The sequence below is a fragment of the Rhinatrema bivittatum genome, chromosome 5, assembly GCF_901001135.1.
Source record: "Rhinatrema bivittatum chromosome 5, aRhiBiv1.1, whole genome shotgun sequence".
Lineage (NCBI taxonomy): Eukaryota > Metazoa > Chordata > Amphibia > Gymnophiona > Rhinatrematidae > Rhinatrema > Rhinatrema bivittatum.
The window spans coordinates 173497246-173518261 of NC_042619.1; the positions used below are offsets into that span (position 1 = coordinate 173497246).

Consider the following 21016-nt stretch of genomic DNA (forward strand, 5'->3'; position numbering starts at 1 on the left):
TCACAGTACTAATCATGGTTTCTGTCTGTAGATGCTCTTCATTTTGCACACCCTCTACCTAGTGATCTTATTTCCTAGTGTGTTTTCTGTCCTCCACTTGGTTGTTGGTAGCAGTGAATGATGACATAGACATAATTGGCATCTCAGAGACATGGTGGAAAGAGGATAACCAATGGATAGTGCTATACCTGGGTACAAATTATATCGCAATGATAGAAAGGAGCATCTTGGTGGCAGGGTGGTGCTTTATGTCTGCAATGGCATAGAGTCCAACAGGATAAAGATCCTGCATGATACGAAATGCGCAATCAAATCTTTATGGGTAGAAATCCCATCTGTGTAGGTGAAGATAGGAGTATTTATTCTACTGCCCACCAGGCCAAAATGGTGAGACGGACAGTGAAATGCTAAGAGAAATTAGGGAAGCTAATCAAACTGGTAGTGCAATACTAATGGGAGATTTCAATTACCCCAAAATTGACTGGGTAAGTGAAACATCAGGGCATGCTAGAGAGATAAAGTGCCTGGATGGAATAAAAGACAGTTTTATGGAGCAATTGTTTCAGGAACGAACGAAAGAGGGAGCAATTTTAGATCTAATTTTCAGTGGAGTGCAGGATTTGGTGAGAGAGGTAATGGTGATCATAATATGATCAAATTTGAATTAACAACTGGAAGGGGGATAGTAAGTAAATCCACGGCTCTAGTGCTAAACTTTTAAAAAGGAAACTTTGATAAAAATGAGAAAATAGTTAGGAAAAAACTGAACGGTGCAGCTACAAAGGTGAAAATTGTGCAACAGACGTGGCCGTTGTTAAAAAAATACCATCCTAGAAGCTCAGTCCAGATGTATTCCACACATTAAGAAAGGTGGAAGGCAAAACGATTACCAGCATGGTTAAAAGGTGAGGTGAAAGGCTATTTTAGCCAAAAGATCTTCATTCAAAAATTAGAAGGATCCATCAGAAGAAAATAGGATAAAGCATAAGCATTGGCAAGTTAAATGTGAGACATTGATAAGACAGGCTAAGAGAAACTTTGCCATAGAGGCAAAAACTCACAATAAAAACTTTTTAAATATATCTGAACCAGAAAGCCTGCGAGGAATTGGTTGGATCATTGGATGATCAAGGGGTTAAAGGGGCACTTAGAAAAGATAAAGCCATCACGGAAAGATTAAACAATTTCTTTGCTTCGGTGTTTACTGAAGAGGATATTGGAGACATACTCATTCCGGAGAAGGTTTTCATGGGTGATGATTCAGATCAACTGAACCAAAGATGTGGTAGGCCTGATTGAAAAACTGAAGAGCAGTAAATCACCTGGACCGGATGGTATAAACCCCAGGGTTCTGTAAGAACTAAAATAAAAATTTCTGACCTATTTCAATTAATTTGTAACCTAACATTAAAATCATCCAGTGTACCTGAAGATTAGAAGATGGCCAAGGTAACCCCTATATTTAAAAAGGGATCCAGGGGTGATCCAGGAAACTATAGACTGGTGAGCCTGACTTCAGTGCTGGGAAAAAATCATGGAAAATGTTATAAAGAATAAAATCACAAAACATTTAGTTAGACATGGTTTAATGGGACACAGCCAACATGAATTTACCCAAGGGAAGTCCTGCCTCACAAATATCCTACATTTTTTGAAGGGCTGAATAAACATGTGGAAAAAGGTGAACCAGCAGATGTTGTATATGTGGATTTTCAGAAGGCGTTCGACAAAGTCCCTCATGTGAGGCTTCTAAGAAAACTAGGTGATGTCCTATTGTGGATTGCAAGCTGATTAAAAGACAGGAAACAGAAAGTAGGATTAAATGGTCAGTTTTCACAGTGGAAAAAGGTAAACAGTGGAATGCCTCAGGGATCTGTACTTGGACCAGTGCTTTTTAATATATCTATAAATGATCTGGATAAGGGTGCAACGAATGAGGTGATCAAATTTCCAGATGACACAAAATTATGCAGTGGTTAAATCTCAAGCAGATTGTGATGAACTGCAGGAGAACCTTGCGAGACTGGAAGACTGAGCATTCAAATGGCAGATGAAATTTAACTTGGACAAGTACAAAGTGATGTATACAGGGAAAAATAACCCTTGCTGTAGTTATACAATGTTAGGTTCTATTTTAGGAGTTACAAACCAGGAAAGAGATCTAGGCATCATAGTGGATAATGCATTGAAATTGTCGGCTTAGTGTGCTGTGGTGATCAAAAAAGCAAACAGAATGTTAGGAATTATTAAGAAAGAAAGGTAAATAAAACGGAGGATGTCATAATGCCTCTGTATCGCTCCATGGTGAGACCACATCTTGAATACTGTGTACAATTCTGGTCACCGCTTCTCAAAAAGGATATAGCTGCACTGGAGAAAGTGCAAAGAAGGGCAACCAAAGTGATAAGGGGCATAAGGAATGGCTGCCCTATGAGGAAAGTCTAAAGAAGTTACCGCTGTACAGTTGGAGAAGAGACAACTGAGGGGGATATGATAGAAGTCTACAAAATCATGAAAGAACTTGAACAAATTAATGCAAATCGGTTATTTACTCTCTCAGATAATAGACAGACCAGAGGGCACTCCATTAAGTTAGTAAGTAGCTCATTTAAAACAAATTGAAGAAAATTATTTTTCACTCAGCGCATAGTTAAGCTCTGGAATTCATTACCAGAGGATGTGGTTACAGCAGTTAGTGTAACTGGGTTTAAAAAAGGTTTGGATAAGTTCCTTGAGGAAAAATCCATAAACTGCTATTATGGTAATTAATAAGTAATAGTAGCTTGTGATTTATCTAATGTTTGAGTACTTGCCAGATAATTGTGACTTGAATTGGCCACTATTGGAAACAGGATGCTGGGCTTGATGGACTCCTGGTCTGACCCAGTATGGCATATTTTATATTCTTATGTTCAGAAATATTCTAATTTTTAATCTAAAAAAAAGGTTCCTCATGATAGATATCTAAAGTCTCATGACCCAATCCTGATCAGGATCCAATACAAAGGAAACAATTAATGCTGCAGGAACTGCCAGTTTATCATCTGACGTCTCCAAGAGAGCAGGCACAACTAGACTATCATTCATTATTGGGGATAATTCAGCTAGCTTTCCCCTCCCCCTGCTTTTTTTTATATGGTAGTAAATAGTGTGCTTTAGAAAGAGGCGATACAGATTGAGATGGCACTTTTAAAACCTCCACCAAGTATCTTGTAAACATCTCCACAGCACATATGGCAGGGAGTTTGGGGAAGTTAATAAGATGAATATTTCAGTGCCTAATCATGTTCTCTAGATTTTCAACTTTAGAAGACAAAGTATTTAAAATATTATCTTTCACAATAGCGTCCTGAATCTCCGGCACCTTAACTGCCTGCCCTTTTACAGTGTGCACGTGAGACTGCAGCTCCTTGTAATGCAATTCCTGAGCACACATTCTGCCATCAGGAGCCAGTATTTTCTTCACACCGACGAGATTTGGGCTGAAAGAAATTCCCAAACCCCCAAATAGCCTTCCAGATTTCTTCAACAGTGAACTTCATAGGTCTATCTAAGTGGACCCTCCTGTGCTGACCCTAAGCTGAAGAAGAATCCATCTTCAGGCAATCCTGAAACTTCAATACCTCCTCCGATGGCAGATCTAGTATCCACCTGAGCTGCAGAACATGAACCTCCACCTCTCTCTAGCCGAAGTGGAAGCCCCGATCGAGGATCTTTCTTCTGGAGGATCCATCACACGGCCTCTCAGCATTGGGCTAAATGAAACACTAAGAGGTAGATCTTAAATACGTACGCGCGCGCGAACAAAAGTACGCCGGATTTTATAAGATGTGCGCGTATCTTATAAAATCCGGGGTCGGTGCGCGCAAAGCTGCACAAAATCGGCAGCCTGCACGTGCCGAGCCGCACAGCCTGCCTCCGTTCCCTCCGAGGCCGCTCCGAAATCGGAGCGGCCTCGGAGGGAACTTTCCTTCTGCGTCCCCCCACCTTCCCCTCCCTTCCCCTATCTACCCCACCCCCCATCCCTTCCTAAATCCCCCCCCCTACCTTTGTTGTGCAAGTTGCGCGCACCGCCTCGGCATCCCCCGGCACAGGCCGCAGTGCCGGGGGACTCGGGACCACTCTCCCGGCCCACCCCTGAACCATCGCCATGCCCCCAGACCGCCCCCTGACCCCGGACACACCCCGGGACATACCCCTCCCGCCCCTTTTACGAAGGGGCAGGAGGGGCGCGCGCCGGCGGCCTATGCAAAATAGGCCGCCGGCGCGCAGGGCTTTTAAAATCTAGCCCTTAGGTTCTGGAGAGGTGGTGAGACAGCTGTGCCCCAAACACCAGTCAATGACCATTCCTCAGTGCCAGATAGAAAACAACATACAAATGAGACAAGAGAACCCAAAGCAGGAGGGACTGCAGGATAAGGCTATACTTTCCATTTTCTCTTCCTCGTGAGGTCTTAAGGAAAAGAAAAGACCCACTAAACCCCAGAGCTCAGCATGCACGCAGCCTCTCTTAAGCTTCCATCTTTCCTCTTTAATCATGTTATAGAACTAGAACAGATGTGGGCAGATAAGAATCATTTGGTCCATCCATATCTGCCCATTGTTGCCTGCCTATTGCGCTCACTTGATCTGTAGCCTTCTCCCTCTCCTGTTTCTCCCCTCCACTAAAGTCCCTTGGTTCTGTCAAAAGCAGGTTTGAATTCTTTTATATTAATTCAAAGTACAATTTAAGGGAAGATACATGCATAAATACATCAAATGAATAACCTACATCGTTTGCCAACAGATATTAATAACACTCAAGACAGAATCATTATGAAAGGACTGACATACTGGGCATTCCAGGTCACTGATTACAGAAACCTGCAATAAAGCCTTTTATATAATCATAGGTCCAAAATTACAGTCTTTTTTGTTATGCTTTTCTCTTGCATATAACGATTTAAGGAATACTCATTCCTTTCATTTTCACATCCATCCACCTACACAGCACCATGTTTCAAATGAAGATTCTGCCTCAGAGGAAATCATGAAAGAACAAATAAGATCATTCAATATCATCCATTCATTGTTTGTGGCAAATTTGTATTGAAGTTACTTCAGCAACTTGTTGCATAATGTGAAATCTGCTGTATTATTATACGTTTTGTACCTCTCGCCTTATGTCCTAGATCTTTAGTTAAAATGTAATGGAACATTTCAGTTGATGCCTGTTGATGAACACTACCTCTGTAACCCATCATTATGTGTTGATACATAGCTATGAATGTTACTTTTGTAAACCGTTGTGATCTTTACATGGAATGACGGTATATAAAATATCTAAATAAATAAATAAATAAATGATGCTCCTCAATGTTTTCTGCTTTGAAAAAATATATATAAGGCTTTATTGCAGGTTTCTGAAATCAATGAGCTGTCATGCGCAGTATGAAGGTCCTTTCATAATGATTCTATATTAATATCTGTGGGAATCGATGTGGGGTTGATTTGTTTGATATAATAATAATAATAATAATAATAATAATAATAATAATAATAAATAATAAGTCAAAGGTCATAATGGACACCAGATATTAAATTAATAGCACCAGTAATTTCTTTCTGGTTTTACTATTTTGCATGGCTCTATTTATTTATGCTGTTTAGGTTTAATTACAAAATTCAGGTTTCTACTTTTACTAAACAAGATAGAGAAGACTTTCTCTTTTCTACATTCCACTGATGTACTTGTGAAATTCTTCGAAACATGAAAGAAGAGCGGGATCCGGAGGTGGCCAAACAAGTGGATAAAACGATGGCTGTATGGGGAAAGGAATGAGCAGTAGAAATAGGGGCATTGCTCCTGTATAGGTCCCTGGTGAGACTTCGTTTGGAATATTGTGTACAATTCTGGAGACTGCATCTTCAAAAGGATATAAACCGGCTAGAGTCGATCCAGAGGGTGGCTACTAAAATGGTCAGTGGTCTTCATTCTAAAGCATATTGGGACAGACTTAAAAGATCGAAACATGTATACCCTAGAAGAAATGCAAGAGAGAGGAGATATGATAGAGACATTTAAATACCCCCCATGTACAGGAGGCAAGAGGAGATATGATAGAGACATTTAAATACCCCCCATGTACAGGAGGCAAGCATCTTTCAATGGAAAGGAGGCTCTAGAACAAGGAGTCATGGGATGAGGGTGAAATGGTGTAGACTCAGGAGTAATATTAGGAAATATTTCTTTACAGAGAGAGTAGTGGATGCATGGAACAGCTTCCCAGTGGAGGTGAGACAAAAACAGTATCTGAATCCAAGAAAGCATAGGATAAATACAGGAGATCTCTGAGGGAGTGACGGGAATTGAAAGCAAAATTAGTTGAGTAGATGGGCAGACTAGTTAGGCCATATGTTCCTTTTCTGCTGTCACAGTTCTAAGTTTCTTTAGACACATTCTTAGTAACTTCACATATTTTTCCTTTACATATTGTGACAAGGTCCCTTGCAAACCACTCTAAATCAGTCTTTATCGGATCACTGGAGGCAACAAGATGACCCAGGATCACCACACAATTGGGAGGTTGTGCATGTTATAAAGTTGTGTACCTTTATTTAGAGAAAACTCCAAGCTTTTCTGGACCTCACACAGAGGACAACAGCTCTTTAAACAAGACAAAGTATTTAAATCAAAAGCTAGCTCCACCTTGAGCCTAACTATACAAAGGAACCTTCCTCTTTCACAATATGGGACACAGTTAATCTGAGCAACTGTACAAACCCACTCAGTTTCTTCAACTTCACATACATTAATATTATGGCAGGAGCACCGTTGGGTCCTCTTTCTGCCTTGTCTGCTGATCTGACAGCTCTCATGCTGGAACTCTCACTTTCCAATTCCAGACTTTTCCCCTCGACTGTCTCGTTCTTCCTGGTCCTATCCAGACCTCAGAAGCACCTCCTGAGCTTCTTCTGGCTCTCTTCATCTTCCCAACTGTTCTGCAAGCTTCTTCATTGGTGTTGCTCTTTGCAGAGACCCTATTTTGCTTCAGAAGCAGGTTTTTAAATGTGTAGCCATGTCTAGCAGGCGATTAATTAGCTTCCAGATGCAGGTGAGACTTTCAGAGAGCCTGGCGCTGGCTGATTCTGCCAGGGTTATGTATGACTGTTGCTGATGGGGGCGATTAAATTAACAGAATTCTCTAAACTTGAAGGATAAACCATAAAGTAACAAAATTATCTAATATTTACAAATAACAGGCCCACCTTACACTTACAACAAATTAGCATCTCTTTTTCTCTTATGATAACATTAAATTAAGCTGAGGTCTAGGACAAGACATTTGTGAACCTCTATTATTCTACTACCCATATGCCTTTAAGCTTGGCCGCTAGATTTCTTCTGATTAAGTGGGCTTCTAATGGGAGCCGTGGGTCCTTGCACATCTAGTTCTATCCTTCCAATCCCATCAGATACAACCCTAAAAGCCTTGCTGGGCAGACTGGATGGGCCATTTGTGTCTTTTTCTACCATCACTTAGTTATTATGCTATTATGTAGATAGATAAGTAGTGTTTGTCTACTTACATCTAGAGGACCGCAGAAGCAATCATTCACAGCTTTTTCAAGGGCAGGCTTCAATACTTTTTTTCAGTCTATAACAGGAATTTTACTTCAGAGCACTAAGAGACCTTTTTCTTTCATTTTATGTTAGAGATAGCCAAACAAATGACTGCTTGTTCAGAACAACATTAACTCATATCTGTTATTAGCACAAAGACACATTAATAATGCTGCCATCTTCAATTGCAATAAATAATGGTCTGAGCTTTTGAGTCCAATGACAAGGTTTTTTGTTCCTGCATTAAATGGAATAATACCTTAGTCATTCAGGAGTGTCCTCAGTGCAGACAAGATGCAATGTGATCTGCATTTCTAAGAAGGGGTCTAAAATACAGCCGAGAATCTCTAGATCAGCAAACCTTTTTTCACTCTGGGAGAAAGGAAGCTGTTCTTAAAGAAAAAAAGTAAGCATTCTGTATATCTGGGGAGAATTAGTAATAACCAACATAGTATCAGGAGCAAACAGAATGTTGGGAATTATAAGGGAATGGAGAATAAAACGGAAAATGTCATAATGCCTCTGTATCGCTCCATGGTGAGACCACACCTTGAATACTGTGTACAATTCTGGTCGCCGCATCTCAAAAAAGATATAGTTGCGATGGAGAAGATACAGAGAAGGGCGACCAAAATGATAAAGGGGATGGAACAGCTCCCCAATGAGGAAAGGCTGAAGAGGTTAGGACTGTTCAGCTTGGAGAAGAGACAACTGAGGGGGAATATGATAGAGATGTTTAAAATCATGACAGATCTAGAACGGGTAAAAGTGAATCGGTTATTTACTCTTTTGGATAATAGAAGGACTAGGGGGCATTCCATGAAGTTAGCATGTAGCACATTTAAAACTAATTGGAGAAAGTTCTTTTTCACTCAATGCACAATTAAACTCTGGAATTTGTTGCCAGGGGATGTGGTTAGTGCAGTTAGTGTAGCTGGGTTTAAAAAAGGTTTGGATAAGTTCTTGGAGAAGTCCATTACCAGCTATTAATTAAGTTGACTTAGAAAATAGTCACTGCTATTACTAGCATCAGTAGCATGGAACAGACTTAGTTTTTGGGTACTTAACAGGGTCTTATGACCTGGATTGGCTACTGTTGGAAATAAGATGCTGGGCTTGATGGACCCTTGGTCTGACCCAGGATGGCATGTTCTTATGTTCTTAATAGGTCCTGTCAAATCAACCTTTTCTGTTTCTATCCCTAGATATGAGAAGCATGATAAATATAGTTTATTTGAACTGTGCTACAGAAATATCCTTTGATACAGAACCACATGGAAGATGTAAGGAATAGGAATTGGGGATTCCATTTGTATTGGATGGAAAACTCTAGAGGGAAAATTTCTGAGAGTAATGATACTGGAAAGTATTCCAAGAGACAGGCAGTCACTATCATGGTGGCAACAAGGTTTACTAGGATTAGCATTTAATTCCTATTCATAAATTAACTGCAAAAAGATACTGATAGCAATATAGTTGTAGAGACCCCTGGTCTCCACTAGGTGGCTCTAGATCCCTGCCTTGGTTTTCCAAGATAGTGGGAGACACCATTCCTCCACAGCACCTCCCCTTGAGGCTGGCTGTGAATGGTAGTGCCTTAGTGCACAATGGGGGGTGGCCTATTGGTTTAGTGAGTTTGGTCATTTTGGTTTGGAAGGTAAGGAGCCGATTTGGTAACTGGTTATTCTGAGAGGAGATTCCTGCAGTGCACCACTTGCCCATCAGAATCTGCCTCCTGTTTTGTGGCAAAGAGACTTTAGTGACAGTTTGAGTATTTTTTGGATTTTTCCTATGGTGAGATCCTGGTCCATTCTGGTGAAGGGCATGCACTGTATCTAGAGGCCAGGTGTAAGCAGATCTATGTGCTCCTCTTCCTGCCAGTGAAGGGACTGCAGTGACTTGGGAAGTGTTTTCCCCCTTTTGGTTTGTGAGGAGGTTCAGTGCCACCCCTTCCTCATGGTGGAAGCTGAGCTACATTAGCCTGTTTTGATTTCTCTGCATCAGACTTTTCCTAACAAGAGGTCACATCAGAAGGAGTCCGAAGAGCCGAGGCAAGATCTTTTGGAGAACCCCCATCTGGCCCTCCACACTTTGGGACACAGGTTGGGAATGCACTGGACTCGTATGGATCTCAGGTATGAATTCTGAGACTAAGGAGATCCTCCTCACACACAGGGATTTCCCTGCCCAACTGGGATTTTTTTACCAGCTCACTCCCTGAGGAATAAGCTCTAGCCCAGAGGAAGCAGCTTCACTGTAAATATCCCAGTAGTAGCACAGATATACATTGGAACAGTTTGTCTAACTGGACATCTATTTATTTATGAAAAATCATAGTAAAGTTAATTTGAACTCCTACACTGTGTCCTGCCTGTTCCCCGCAGCCCCATCACATACAGAAGAGAGTAATGCACAATAGAATAGGAGCCAACTACACCACCTGGGCCTTAAAGGTCACTCTTTGCCCCACTAAAAATGATCCACACTTTGGGACAAGCAGAGAGGGGAAGGTACGTCCATGGAGTCAGACCCAGGATATAAATGTTTGTATGACCCTTTGGGACACAGTCAACTCACGAAGGAAGGGTTACACGGTGATCTGTGCTGATGGCATCTGCAATCTGCAGAATTGTCAACAGTGTACAGATGAAAGTTCACCTCACTGGAATTTGGACACATGAGGGAAATGAACAGATGGGTAGCAGATGAGATTTAAGGGCCTATGTGCTAAAGCTTAGCGAACATGCTAAGGCTGTTTCGCGTCCTCAAATAATAGCTGACTATTATACTACCTTAATAATCCAACCAGCCACCAATATTAGTTAAACTGTTGTCTAAAACAGTTTGATGTTGTTTCAAATATGGTTGCTCCATGCAGGTTAGCCAGACTTTTTGGAAGCCCAATGCAGATGTACAACAGCAATTAAGGTTGCCCCCATCACGTCATGCAGATTACCCCACTGCTGTAAAGGTTGCAACCACTAACTCATGCAGGTTATTCCTCTACTATTTATGGTTGTAACTACCGCTCTATGCAGGTTATTCCAGTGAGGTGTTTGAGTTGTAACCATGGCCACTCTGTACATGTTGGCCCTGTCTTCTTGGAAGCCTGTTGTAGTCATACTACCACTCTCTGCCAACTGGCTTGTATTTGCCCTATTTGAATCGCTAAGTTTTCATATAACTGAGGAAACATTCAGACTCCCTCCTTAATTACTTGTACTTATTTCTGTCATGGTTTTGGTTATTAATACCTCTGCTGTTAGGTTATACCAGGCATCTACCACCCTCTGCCTAAAGAGGGTGGTAGATGCCTTCTGCCTTCTCTTTTTGGTCTCTTCCTCTTTGCAACTTCACATCATGACCCTCTTGTCACTGAATTTACTTTTCTATAGAACATTTCACATTCCTATACTTTATTAAAGCCTGTCAAATATCTTTTTATCTTACCCCTTCCCTTTGTTCCCCCAGTAACCACAATTTGAGTCTTAAGCTTTTCTTTCTAGAGTTTGTCTTGCTGACTTTGTATCATTTCGGTAGCCCTCTTCTGAACGGCTTCCATCCTCTGAAAGTCCTTATGAAGGTACATCCTACAGAACTTAACAAAGCACACAAGACTGAGTCTCAGAGGCGACTTATTACTTCCTTACAAACCATAATTAGGAAACTCAGCACACTGCTAGATTTCCCATTTGCTTTATTGCACTGACTGGCTACTTTTAAGACATCTGGGATAATCCCTCTTAGGTCTTGCTCCTTTTTTTTTTACTGATAATTTTGCATGTGCTCCTCTGCATGTTTTGTTTTGTTTTTACTTCTCATTTTTTTAATGCTAACTTCTTTAGACTTACCGTTTCCTTTATCTACTTAGAGAAGCATATTTGTCTCTTTCGTTTTTTAATTTTTGTTAACCTGACTTACAAAAGGTTCTGTTGCCTTCTTAATGTTCCTTTGTATTGCCATCCAATGTTCTTCTATTGCCTTCAGTTCTGGGTATCTCAATATGGCTTTTTCAATACTATTTCTAATCCTCTTGAAGTCTGTTCTCCTGAAATCTAAGACCCTAGTTTTAGTATGGTTTAGTTCAGGTTGGAGTTTACTACTGGACCGTACAGCACAGTGATCACTATACCCTAAATTTTCCCTTACGATGAGGTTTGTGACACTGCATTTATTGGTACCAGAATCAGCACAACCTCACCTCAAGTGGGTTCTTCCATTAGTTGCCTGAGGAATGCCCCTTGAAAGGCACCTAGGAATTCTCCACTCATGGATAACATCACAGCAGGTGGACTCCAGAGTTATGCATTTGGGCTACAAAAACCCAAGGAAGAGCCTTGCATGAAACAAAAGTGGGATATGAGGGTTGTCATGATCTTAAGGTGGGACAAACAGGTAGATAAGGCGATAGCAAAAGCCAAAAAGCAGGTCTGAATGGCACACTGGTGTGCCTTCAGACCTGATCAGGTCAATGGCACACCTGATCAGGTCAATGGCACACCTGATCAGGTCAATGGCACACCTGATCAGGTCTGAAGGCACACCAGTGTGCCTTCAGACCTGATCAGGTGTGCCATTGAAAAGTTAGCACCGAATAATAATCATATCTAGGTCAGAAACCAGGCTCTGCTCTCAAAACCTCACAGCAACAAGAGAAACCTACGGTGGTTCTTAAACTTGCTTTCTGAGAGCATGTGTAATCTTGCAAACCACTTCTTCCTAGCTACAAATGAGCCCTGCAATGTGATAATTAATGTGATAATTAATGGGCAATATGCAGGGCACTGATAGCTGGGACCCACTTTGCACACAGGACTCCCATCTTTGAGTCTTTCCAGTCTCTGTCTTATCCCCAGGCTAAATGAAACAGGGAGAGTATGCACTCAGCACCGGATGTGACTCACTTTGAGTGTTGGGAGCAGCTGCTCTGGCAGCTGCATACAGCAACCAAAGTAACAAGTTAAGAGTCATGGTTTCACCTGCTATGCAGTATTCTCATGCCAAGGTTCAGCCTGCTGAGTAGTCTTCCCTCTGTGGGGGTGCTCCCTGATGCCAGCCTGCCAGTCCATGGCATTGAACCACTGCCTGCACCACACTGACTTCTCCCTTCTCCTGCACTTGTTTATAGAGGGAGCTGGTCTATCGTGATGAGTTCATCTTTACCCCCTTTCTCTCCTTTTGTTTTAAAATTTGGAAGAGAGACTGGGAGGACTCTCAGTGCTTCCCTATCTCTTCTTTTAGCCATAGGAGTCCTTACCATGTCTGCACTGCCGCCTCTTTAGAGGTTGCTGTGCCACACAAAATGTTTGTTAATGTAGGTGTGCCCTGGGCATGAAAAGGTTAGGAAACACTGAGAAAAATAAAGGCCCCATATTTCATTACTGCACCTTACCCCACTCCAACCTAAATACAGCTCTGCTTGCTATTAGCTTCTCAAATGCTAAATTATACTGACAAGTTTAGAATCTTTGTTCAGAAGCAAAGCTTTTAAAAATTCCCTTGCTGACCAGTTAACTTCGACCCCCTAAATTCACATTTTGATCTCCTAAATTTAACTGTGAAAAAAAAAAGAGCTGGTTCCAAAGGCATTCTCAGAGCGATATAGCCTAGTTTCAGCACTAACCAGCTAAGTTTAGCCAGAAAACTGCAAACAGCAGCCCTAAATCTAGCCCAGCTAAATTTAAGGGCATTTTCAGCCAAAAATCTAGCCGGTTAGGTTTGGCTGGATTTGCCTACAGATAAACGGTTAACACTAACAGGTTACCTTTGCCGCTCGGCGACTTTGCGAACATTAGCACGTTCATAACAAACACGTAGGGAGGTCAAGTTAGCAAAAGTTTCAAACCTGTGAGACAATCATCAAAACTTCAGCCTTAGCTACTGTCCATTCACAAGTCTCTCAAAAGCACCTTAACAAAACTTAAAAAAAAAAAAAAAGTAAAACTGCATTTTTCATTCACTGGCCTCATGATTGGCTTTATAAAAATAAAGGCTGGGTATGCTGACAGTTTTATTAAGGGCTTGCATTAAGAAATGTAAATATACATACGGAAAGGAGGTTTGCAGGGGACTGTGATTGTGGTGAAGAGAGAGCGAGGAAGGGTTGCAATAAAAGCACTGTTTCTTTAAGTAGTTTTAAATAGTTATAAAGCTGTCTTGGGGAATGATGCTGAAAAACACTTATCTGACCCAGCATCTGTCATCTTTCTTTAAAATGTGGAGTCACTATTATCCATTTGCCTTCTTGACATGTGAGAACACTTAAAAATCTAGACACAAGGAAACGTCTTCCTTCCAAAATTTAACTCAGCCCCTACTCAGAGAACGTAAGTAACAGTTCCCAACTTCCCATTAGCTTGCTGGAGTACCTTCCACTCTAGCGAGTGGTAGAAGAGATGGTGCTGTACATAAAACCGTTTTTTCAGGGAATGAAGGAGCTGAGGTTTGCTCGCTCGCGTGCGTATTCATAGAACTCACCAATGTTTCACTTGCACACTGGAACACATAGCAAACGTACTGATTCTTCCCAGGCTCAGTACTTTCACGACAGATGAACCCAAAATGGTCAATATGTTTTATACCCTGTAAAAAAAAAAAAAATTAAAGAAAGAAAGGTCACTTGAGGTATTAAAATAATTTTTTGCACATCCTTAAAACATTAGTTCAAAATCATTACAATCTGCGGTATTTCCTGGTGTTCTTATTCTCCATGGTCAGTCACACTTTACTTTCTATGCCCTTAACCTAAGACTGCACAGATGCAGACATGGTATAAACAGCAAGAAGAAAAACTGATTTTCGGTCGTTTGTTTATTGCACAAAGCCCTAGGTTGTGATTTCAATCTGCTTCTCCTCATTATGGAGGAGTCCACAAAATTTATCTCATCTCCATTCACATTTTACAGAAATTAAATTTTATTGACCATAGGAAAATCTGTAATTAAACAAATGCATACAGAGCTAGATTATATAGATAGATAAATACCATACCATTTTTGGTATGGTATTTATCCATAGCATCATATGTCCTAGGTTTTGAAGGTCATTTACTGATTCTAGAATGTTCTGGATGCCGCAGCTACAGTACTGCAGGGATTCTGGATGTAGCTCAGCTTTAACAAATTCTTTCCTTTTATTTTAACTCAACTACAGCCAGAAGCAACAGGCAATGCTAGGCAATTCTCTGTCAGCTGTATCCAGGGAACGTTGTCAGAATGTACTGTTCATACAGTCAATGCCCGCGAAATACTGGAGAAAATGTATTTTTAATTTGAAAGAAACAAACTTCCTTGACATTTGCAAAACTGCCTGGATTATCACGGTCCAGCTGTGGGTGCTAATGTACACTGATTTCCTACATGTGAGCTGAATCACTGTACCGTTGCCATGAGCATTCTTTTATAATGTCATTTTCCAAATCGGAAAATTGATGATCCACTCATCTGGGCTCGAGATCACTGAAGCTTTTTCCCTTTCTTGGACAAACAGAAACCAGCAAAGTGTTTTTTTTCCCTCTCTGACAACAGGGGAGATAAGCGGAAAGAACATCTATCAATACAAACATTATTGTCAGAATCATTTTGTGTGTATTTCTAGTAAATAAATGTGTCAGTTATAGCAGCAGTTCAGTCAAATTACTGGAAAAAAATCTATTTCTTACTGAGCTGCTGTACATTTATTATTTTCAACAGAGCATGTTAGATATAGCCTGGTGAATTACTATGTTAAAAATGTTTTACTTCTATTATTATGGCTTTCAATAACAGTACAACACAGTAGCAGTGAGAGCCAGAAAAATGCTATTTTCATATTATACTATTTTCTGCACTGGATTTCAACTTGTACTTTATCTCACAATATTTATTAATTGTTTTGGTTATCTAATTATCCAATTGTTCTTTAATTATTTTGTGTTAACTAGTTTATTTATTAATCTCCTTATATCATATTTTCAAATGTAAAGCGCCATTGCTATCCTTATGTTAAATGGAAACCGATATGATTTTACTAAACGAATGGCGATAGAGAAAAACCTGACCTGAAAATAAATAAATATAAATAAAGGTGCATAGGACAAAGTACTTGCAGTAGAAAAATTGGAGATGGTAGTACCTTTGTACAGATCAATGGCGAGATCTCATCTAGAGTAGTGTGCCCAGTTCTGAAGGATGTACCTCCAGAAGCACATAGAAAGAGAAGGGTTACTAAAATGGTCCTGCCTGCACCATACGCCCTGTGAAATGAGACTGAAGGACCTAAATATGCACTCTCTAAAAATGAGGAGGAGGCTATGATAAAAACATCCAAATATTATTTACTCCTCTATAAGCCTTGCCTCTATCTACCCAATACTTCCTTTTATGCACCAATTCTGATTTCCTCTTATTTCTGCCTACTACTTTCAATACCCTTTTTTACAACTGCTCCTAATTGCAATCTAAGTGTTTCTCTCCCCTCTGCTTCTCCCCCCTCCTACCACCTCTAATTTAGAATCCTATATCTTCTTTCTCTTCCCTAACCTCATACCTAAATTTCCTAGAATCCTATACTCTCCAGCTTTATTTAACTCAGTTCAGTTAAGTTGCACCCAATTGATTGTTTTGATTTAATTACTCCTACTTGTTTTATGTTCAATTACCTATATTTTAACCCTTGTTAAATGTATAACGCTCCAGCGTAAGTTCCTGTTCTCTGTACACCGACGTGATATCGCTGATGAGCGGCGGTATATAAAAAACTATAAATAAATAAAATAAATAAATAAATACTAACAATGCAAAATAGCAAGTATGTATAATGGAAAAGAAGTTCTAGAACAAAGAATAATAATATAAGACTCGAGAGAGGATTCAGGAGTAACAAGAGGAAATATTCCTTCACAGCATGGGTTGAGAATACAAGGGATGTGTTATCACCACAGTTAATTATTGCCATTCATTATCGGCCCGATTTTAATGCGTAAAAACAGGGGGTTATGCGCGAGGCTGGGCCTTGCGTGCGCTACACACATTTTCAGAAGGGCCCGGCCACGCGCGTAAACCCAGTTACGTGCCGAAGTGCTGAGCCTCTCCAAAGGGGCATGCCTGGGGGGCGTGGTCTGGGCAGGGAGGGGCAGGCTGGGATACCGCCATTAGCTGCTGTCCCAGGGAAGCGCGCGCCGGCTGGAGTCTACTAAGGTAAAAAATAAAAAACATTCTAATAGGTAGGATACACTTTTCTCTATAGACGCTGTACGTGCCAGAAATAATACACAAGAGACTCAGGCTGAGTGTTTGAAATCAATATTTTTACTGATGACGAATGGCACAATTCATCTGAATTCCGTGAGGTTCCACAGGTGGCTGTTACAGTTCTCTCTCTTTCTATTTGTGCAACGGTCTCTCTACTTTGGTGCAGGAGCAAGGGAAACACTCACCATCCGCCTTGAACTAATGAGGTTCCCAAGTGGGCAGGGATATACTGGTTGGGATGGAAAACCCCCTTCCAGCTGGCCCAAAATCGATCACACAATCTCTGCACAGTATTCCCAGATACCTCTCTTCCCAGGGGTGGAGACTCCGAGTGGGGGTCAAATTTAGTATTACGCACAGTTTTCTTCAGTACTTCTCGGTCTCACTCACTTTCACGGATCCCAAGTTGGGAAGGGATCCTGGAACACCCAGCTTTCAATGTTCCTTTACTAAAGTAGGAAGAAGAGGCAGCCAAAATCGTCCTCCCAGATCTTCTAACAAAATTGTCTTTTTGTGCCCAAAAACTGATATTAACACCAGAGTTTTCCCTGGCAACGGGTCACCAACACCTCCTTCCTCAAGGAGGGTATGGAGGGCAGGTCTTCCCTCTCCCTGAGAGTCCCAGACACAGGGTTTCCCCATGCCCTGAATCCAGGAAAAGGCCCAGGTTCTCTCACAAGGCTCCCTCCACAAAAATTGCAAAAACCCCAAAACAACCCAGAGGGGAAATCCCAACCAGCCAGGGAGTGGACTGGAAAAGGAAACCCCTCCCAACCCTGGTCAGGCTCCCCAGGCAGGGTTTGCCCGGCTCTTCTGACTGGGCCTGAAATATCCAACTCAGAAAAGCTCCTGACTCCAACTCAAAGCTGCACTGCTCTCTGAGCTCCCTCTTACAAGCTGTTTTTTGTTGACTCTCGGGAGGTGGACCATCCCGGCACCCTCAAAGGGATGGGGGCTGCATTTGAATGGATCCTCTTCTGTTTCTAACCTACATTAGACTACTTTCTGAATATAGGAATACCCAGGGCTTAATGGTGACGCAACCAAAGCGCCCATTCCCATATTTGTTTAAGTAAGTTAGCCGGATAAGTGACAACTGCTGAACATAGCCAGCTACTCTACTACGTGGATGCCATTTAGCCAGATGCTTCTCAAGGCTGGGAAGGTGACCCTGAGTGGAACAGGGGTTACACAGGTTAAAAAAATAAAATAAAAAGCACAATATGGAAGCAGGCTAGGCATGTGAAAACCAGCAAGAGAAAGTCAAAAGATATAATCAGACTGCATGCAGGGCTACTCCAAGAGGCAGTCAATTACGCAAATCAACTGGCTTTCTGAAAACTGCTCTCCCTCAATACAAAAATCGTATGTAGGTCAATGAGTTAGCGGACTTCCTCAGCGATCTATCCTGAGACTAATGTTGTCCAGCTTATTCATCAACAATCTGGGAAAAGGAGCAGTGAGTCAGGTGATCAAATCTGCAGAATACTCAAAAGCATCCCAAATAGTTACAAGCAAGCTGTGAGGAACTGCAGGAGGACCCTACAAAAGTGGGCATCTAAAAGGCAAATGAAATTCAAAGTGGACTAGTGCTAAGTAATGCACAAAGGGAAAACCCAATCCTACCAGAGAGAGCAACTGAAAGCTGATTTCCAGGGATAAGTCTTATCCGGCTAACTTACATGGGATATTCAGCAGCACGGCTATGCTGCTGAAAATCCCCATATTTGTCACTACTTAGCCAGATAATCATATTGAGTATCTATCTATTGAGTAACTTAGCCGGATAACTAAGCCGGATAAATAGCCCCATCCCAATCTACCCATTCCTTGCCCCTGAGTTATCTGGCTAACTACTTAGCGGGATAAGTGTCTTGTGATTTATCTGGCTAAGTGACAACTGCTGAACATAGCCAGCTACTCTACTACGTGGATGCCATTTAGCCAGATAAATAACTGTTTCAATCATGGAATGGAAGAGAGGGGTTGGTTAGTCTTGAAGTAAAAAGTAAATCTTGCTAAAAGAAGAGAGGAGTTGAAAAGGAATCAAGAAGTGTTTGTGTGTGTTTTTGTGTCTTACAGAACTGCTTAAGACTGTGATTTTTGGTTATCTATCTTCATAGATTTGGAAGATTCTATAGTAAACTATTTTTATTTGGAGCATAACTTATGACTGAACATTGTTATTGTTATTGTTGGTTTTTTATATATGGAGTATCTCTGGCCCAGTGCTGACCCTGCAGGTTATCCTGCTCTAGGCTCAAGGCCCCTGAGATTTGATTCCCCCACCTCAGAAGAATGACCCCAATGCTTCTCAAGGCTGGGAAGGTGACCCTGAGTGGAACAGGGGTTACACAGGTTAAAAAAATAAAATAAAAAGCACAATATGGAAGCAGGCTAGGCATGTGAAAACCAGCAAGAGAAAGTCAAAAGATATAATCAGACTGCATGCAGGGCTACTCCAAGAGGCAGTCAATTACGCAAATCAACTGGCTTTCTGAAAACTGCTCTCCCTCAATACAAAAATCGTATGTAGGTCAATGAGTTAGCGGACTTCCTCAGCGATCTATCCTGAGACTAATGTTGTCCAGCTTATTCATCAACAATCTGGGAAAAGGAGCAGTGAGTCAGGTGATCAAATCTGCAGAATACTCAAAAGCATCCCAAATAGTTACAAGCAAGCTGTGAGGAACTGCAGGAGGACCCTACAAAAGTGGGCATCTAAAAGGCAAATGAAATTCAAAGTGGACTAGTGCTAAGTAATGCACAAAGGGAAAACCCAATCCTACCAGAGAGAGCAACTGAAAGCTGATTTCCAGGGATAAAACAAAGCTGCTTAACAGATGTCATGGACAGATGGCCATCAGTCCTGACACGCGAATTATGTTATTGGAAGAAGCCCGAGTCAGAGCAGCGATCCTAAAGCTTACACGCTCCACTGAACATGTAGGGGGCATCCCACACTGTGCCTGTCACGTGGGGCCCTCGCTGTTTGAACTGCCTATTGCTGTTTGCCTCGTGCTGCTCCAGTTTGCTGTGTAAGGCCCGCCATCACCCATCACACCACTGTCATGCATCTCCTGCCCGGAAAACAGTTCCGCTGCCAGCTGTTCTCCCAAGTCTTACACAAATCTTGAGAAGTATGAGGCGACAGCAACAGACAATTGTACATATGGTGAGTGCTGCACAATGGTGGCAGTTTTGTCACTATAAGTGCCTGCTCCAAGAGCTTACATAATAATAATAGACAATTGTACATAGAACAATTCTTCTTCAGAAAGTGTTTACTCCAAACAGCTTATGGAACGATATACAGTTGCTCATTCATTTCTGCATCTCTGACTCAGGGTTCCTGCTTTTTTTAGGTTTGCAAACTTAACTATTGGGTCAGAGGTAGAGTAAAGTTAACTCACATTTCTCAAGCTAGTGATAGTCTAAGGTGTTCTGCCAGTGTTTTCTCAGGTGTGGAGGTCCACCTTGAACCCAGAAGACGAAAATCCAGGATACACACTCAGAAACTTTGGAACTACGCTGACACAGCACCCTAGACTAATATTAGTCCCAAAAATGTGAGTCACCTTTATTCCAGCTCTGACCCAGGAGTTAAATTTACAGCATTAAGAAAACATGAATTAAGCCTTTGAGACTGTATTGGGGAGTAACAGCTAATGACGTCAATAACATGGGATTTATGTGGAGATGTGCTAATCTGCGTGCACATTTTTACTCCCATTTGTGTGCACATTTTTTGAGCTAACACATGTGCAAGGATACACGCCCAAAAATGTGGGCACAAACCCTAAAACTGAAATTCTATATATATGCAGACGATGTACAAATTTTGATCCCCATAACTGACTCGTTGGCAACAGCAGTCAAGCAATGGCACACTCACCTGCAAACGATCAACCTTCACCTGACAGGCCTTAATTTGGTACTTATCACTGCCAAGACAGAACTCCTGCTTATCACCCCAGAAGACGGTCATCATCACCAACAACAGTCACTTGCTAACATCCAAATCTCCCATGTAAGAGACCTCGGAGTCATAATCGATAGTCACTTGCGCTTAAAGAAGTTCATAAGCCACACTACCAAGGAGTGCTTCTATAAATTACAGGTGCTCAAAAAACTCAAGCCTCTACTATACCATCATGATTTCAGATCTGTTCTCCAAGCTATC

At 41.4% G+C, this 21016-nt stretch overlaps 1 protein-coding gene across 2 annotated transcripts in view; it reads right to left on the reverse strand.

Annotated features, from left to right (window-relative positions):
* Positions 1-21016, reverse strand: part of TBC1D4 (TBC1 domain family member 4) — a 331945-nt gene that overhangs the window by 128419 nt on the left and 182510 nt on the right. For both annotated transcript variants that reach the window (XM_029603027.1, XM_029603026.1), the window contains exon 4: positions 14081-14185. In XM_029603027.1, the coding sequence (XP_029458887.1) occupies positions 14081-14185 (105 nt within the window). The remainder of the gene's footprint in view (positions 1-14080; positions 14186-21016) is intronic.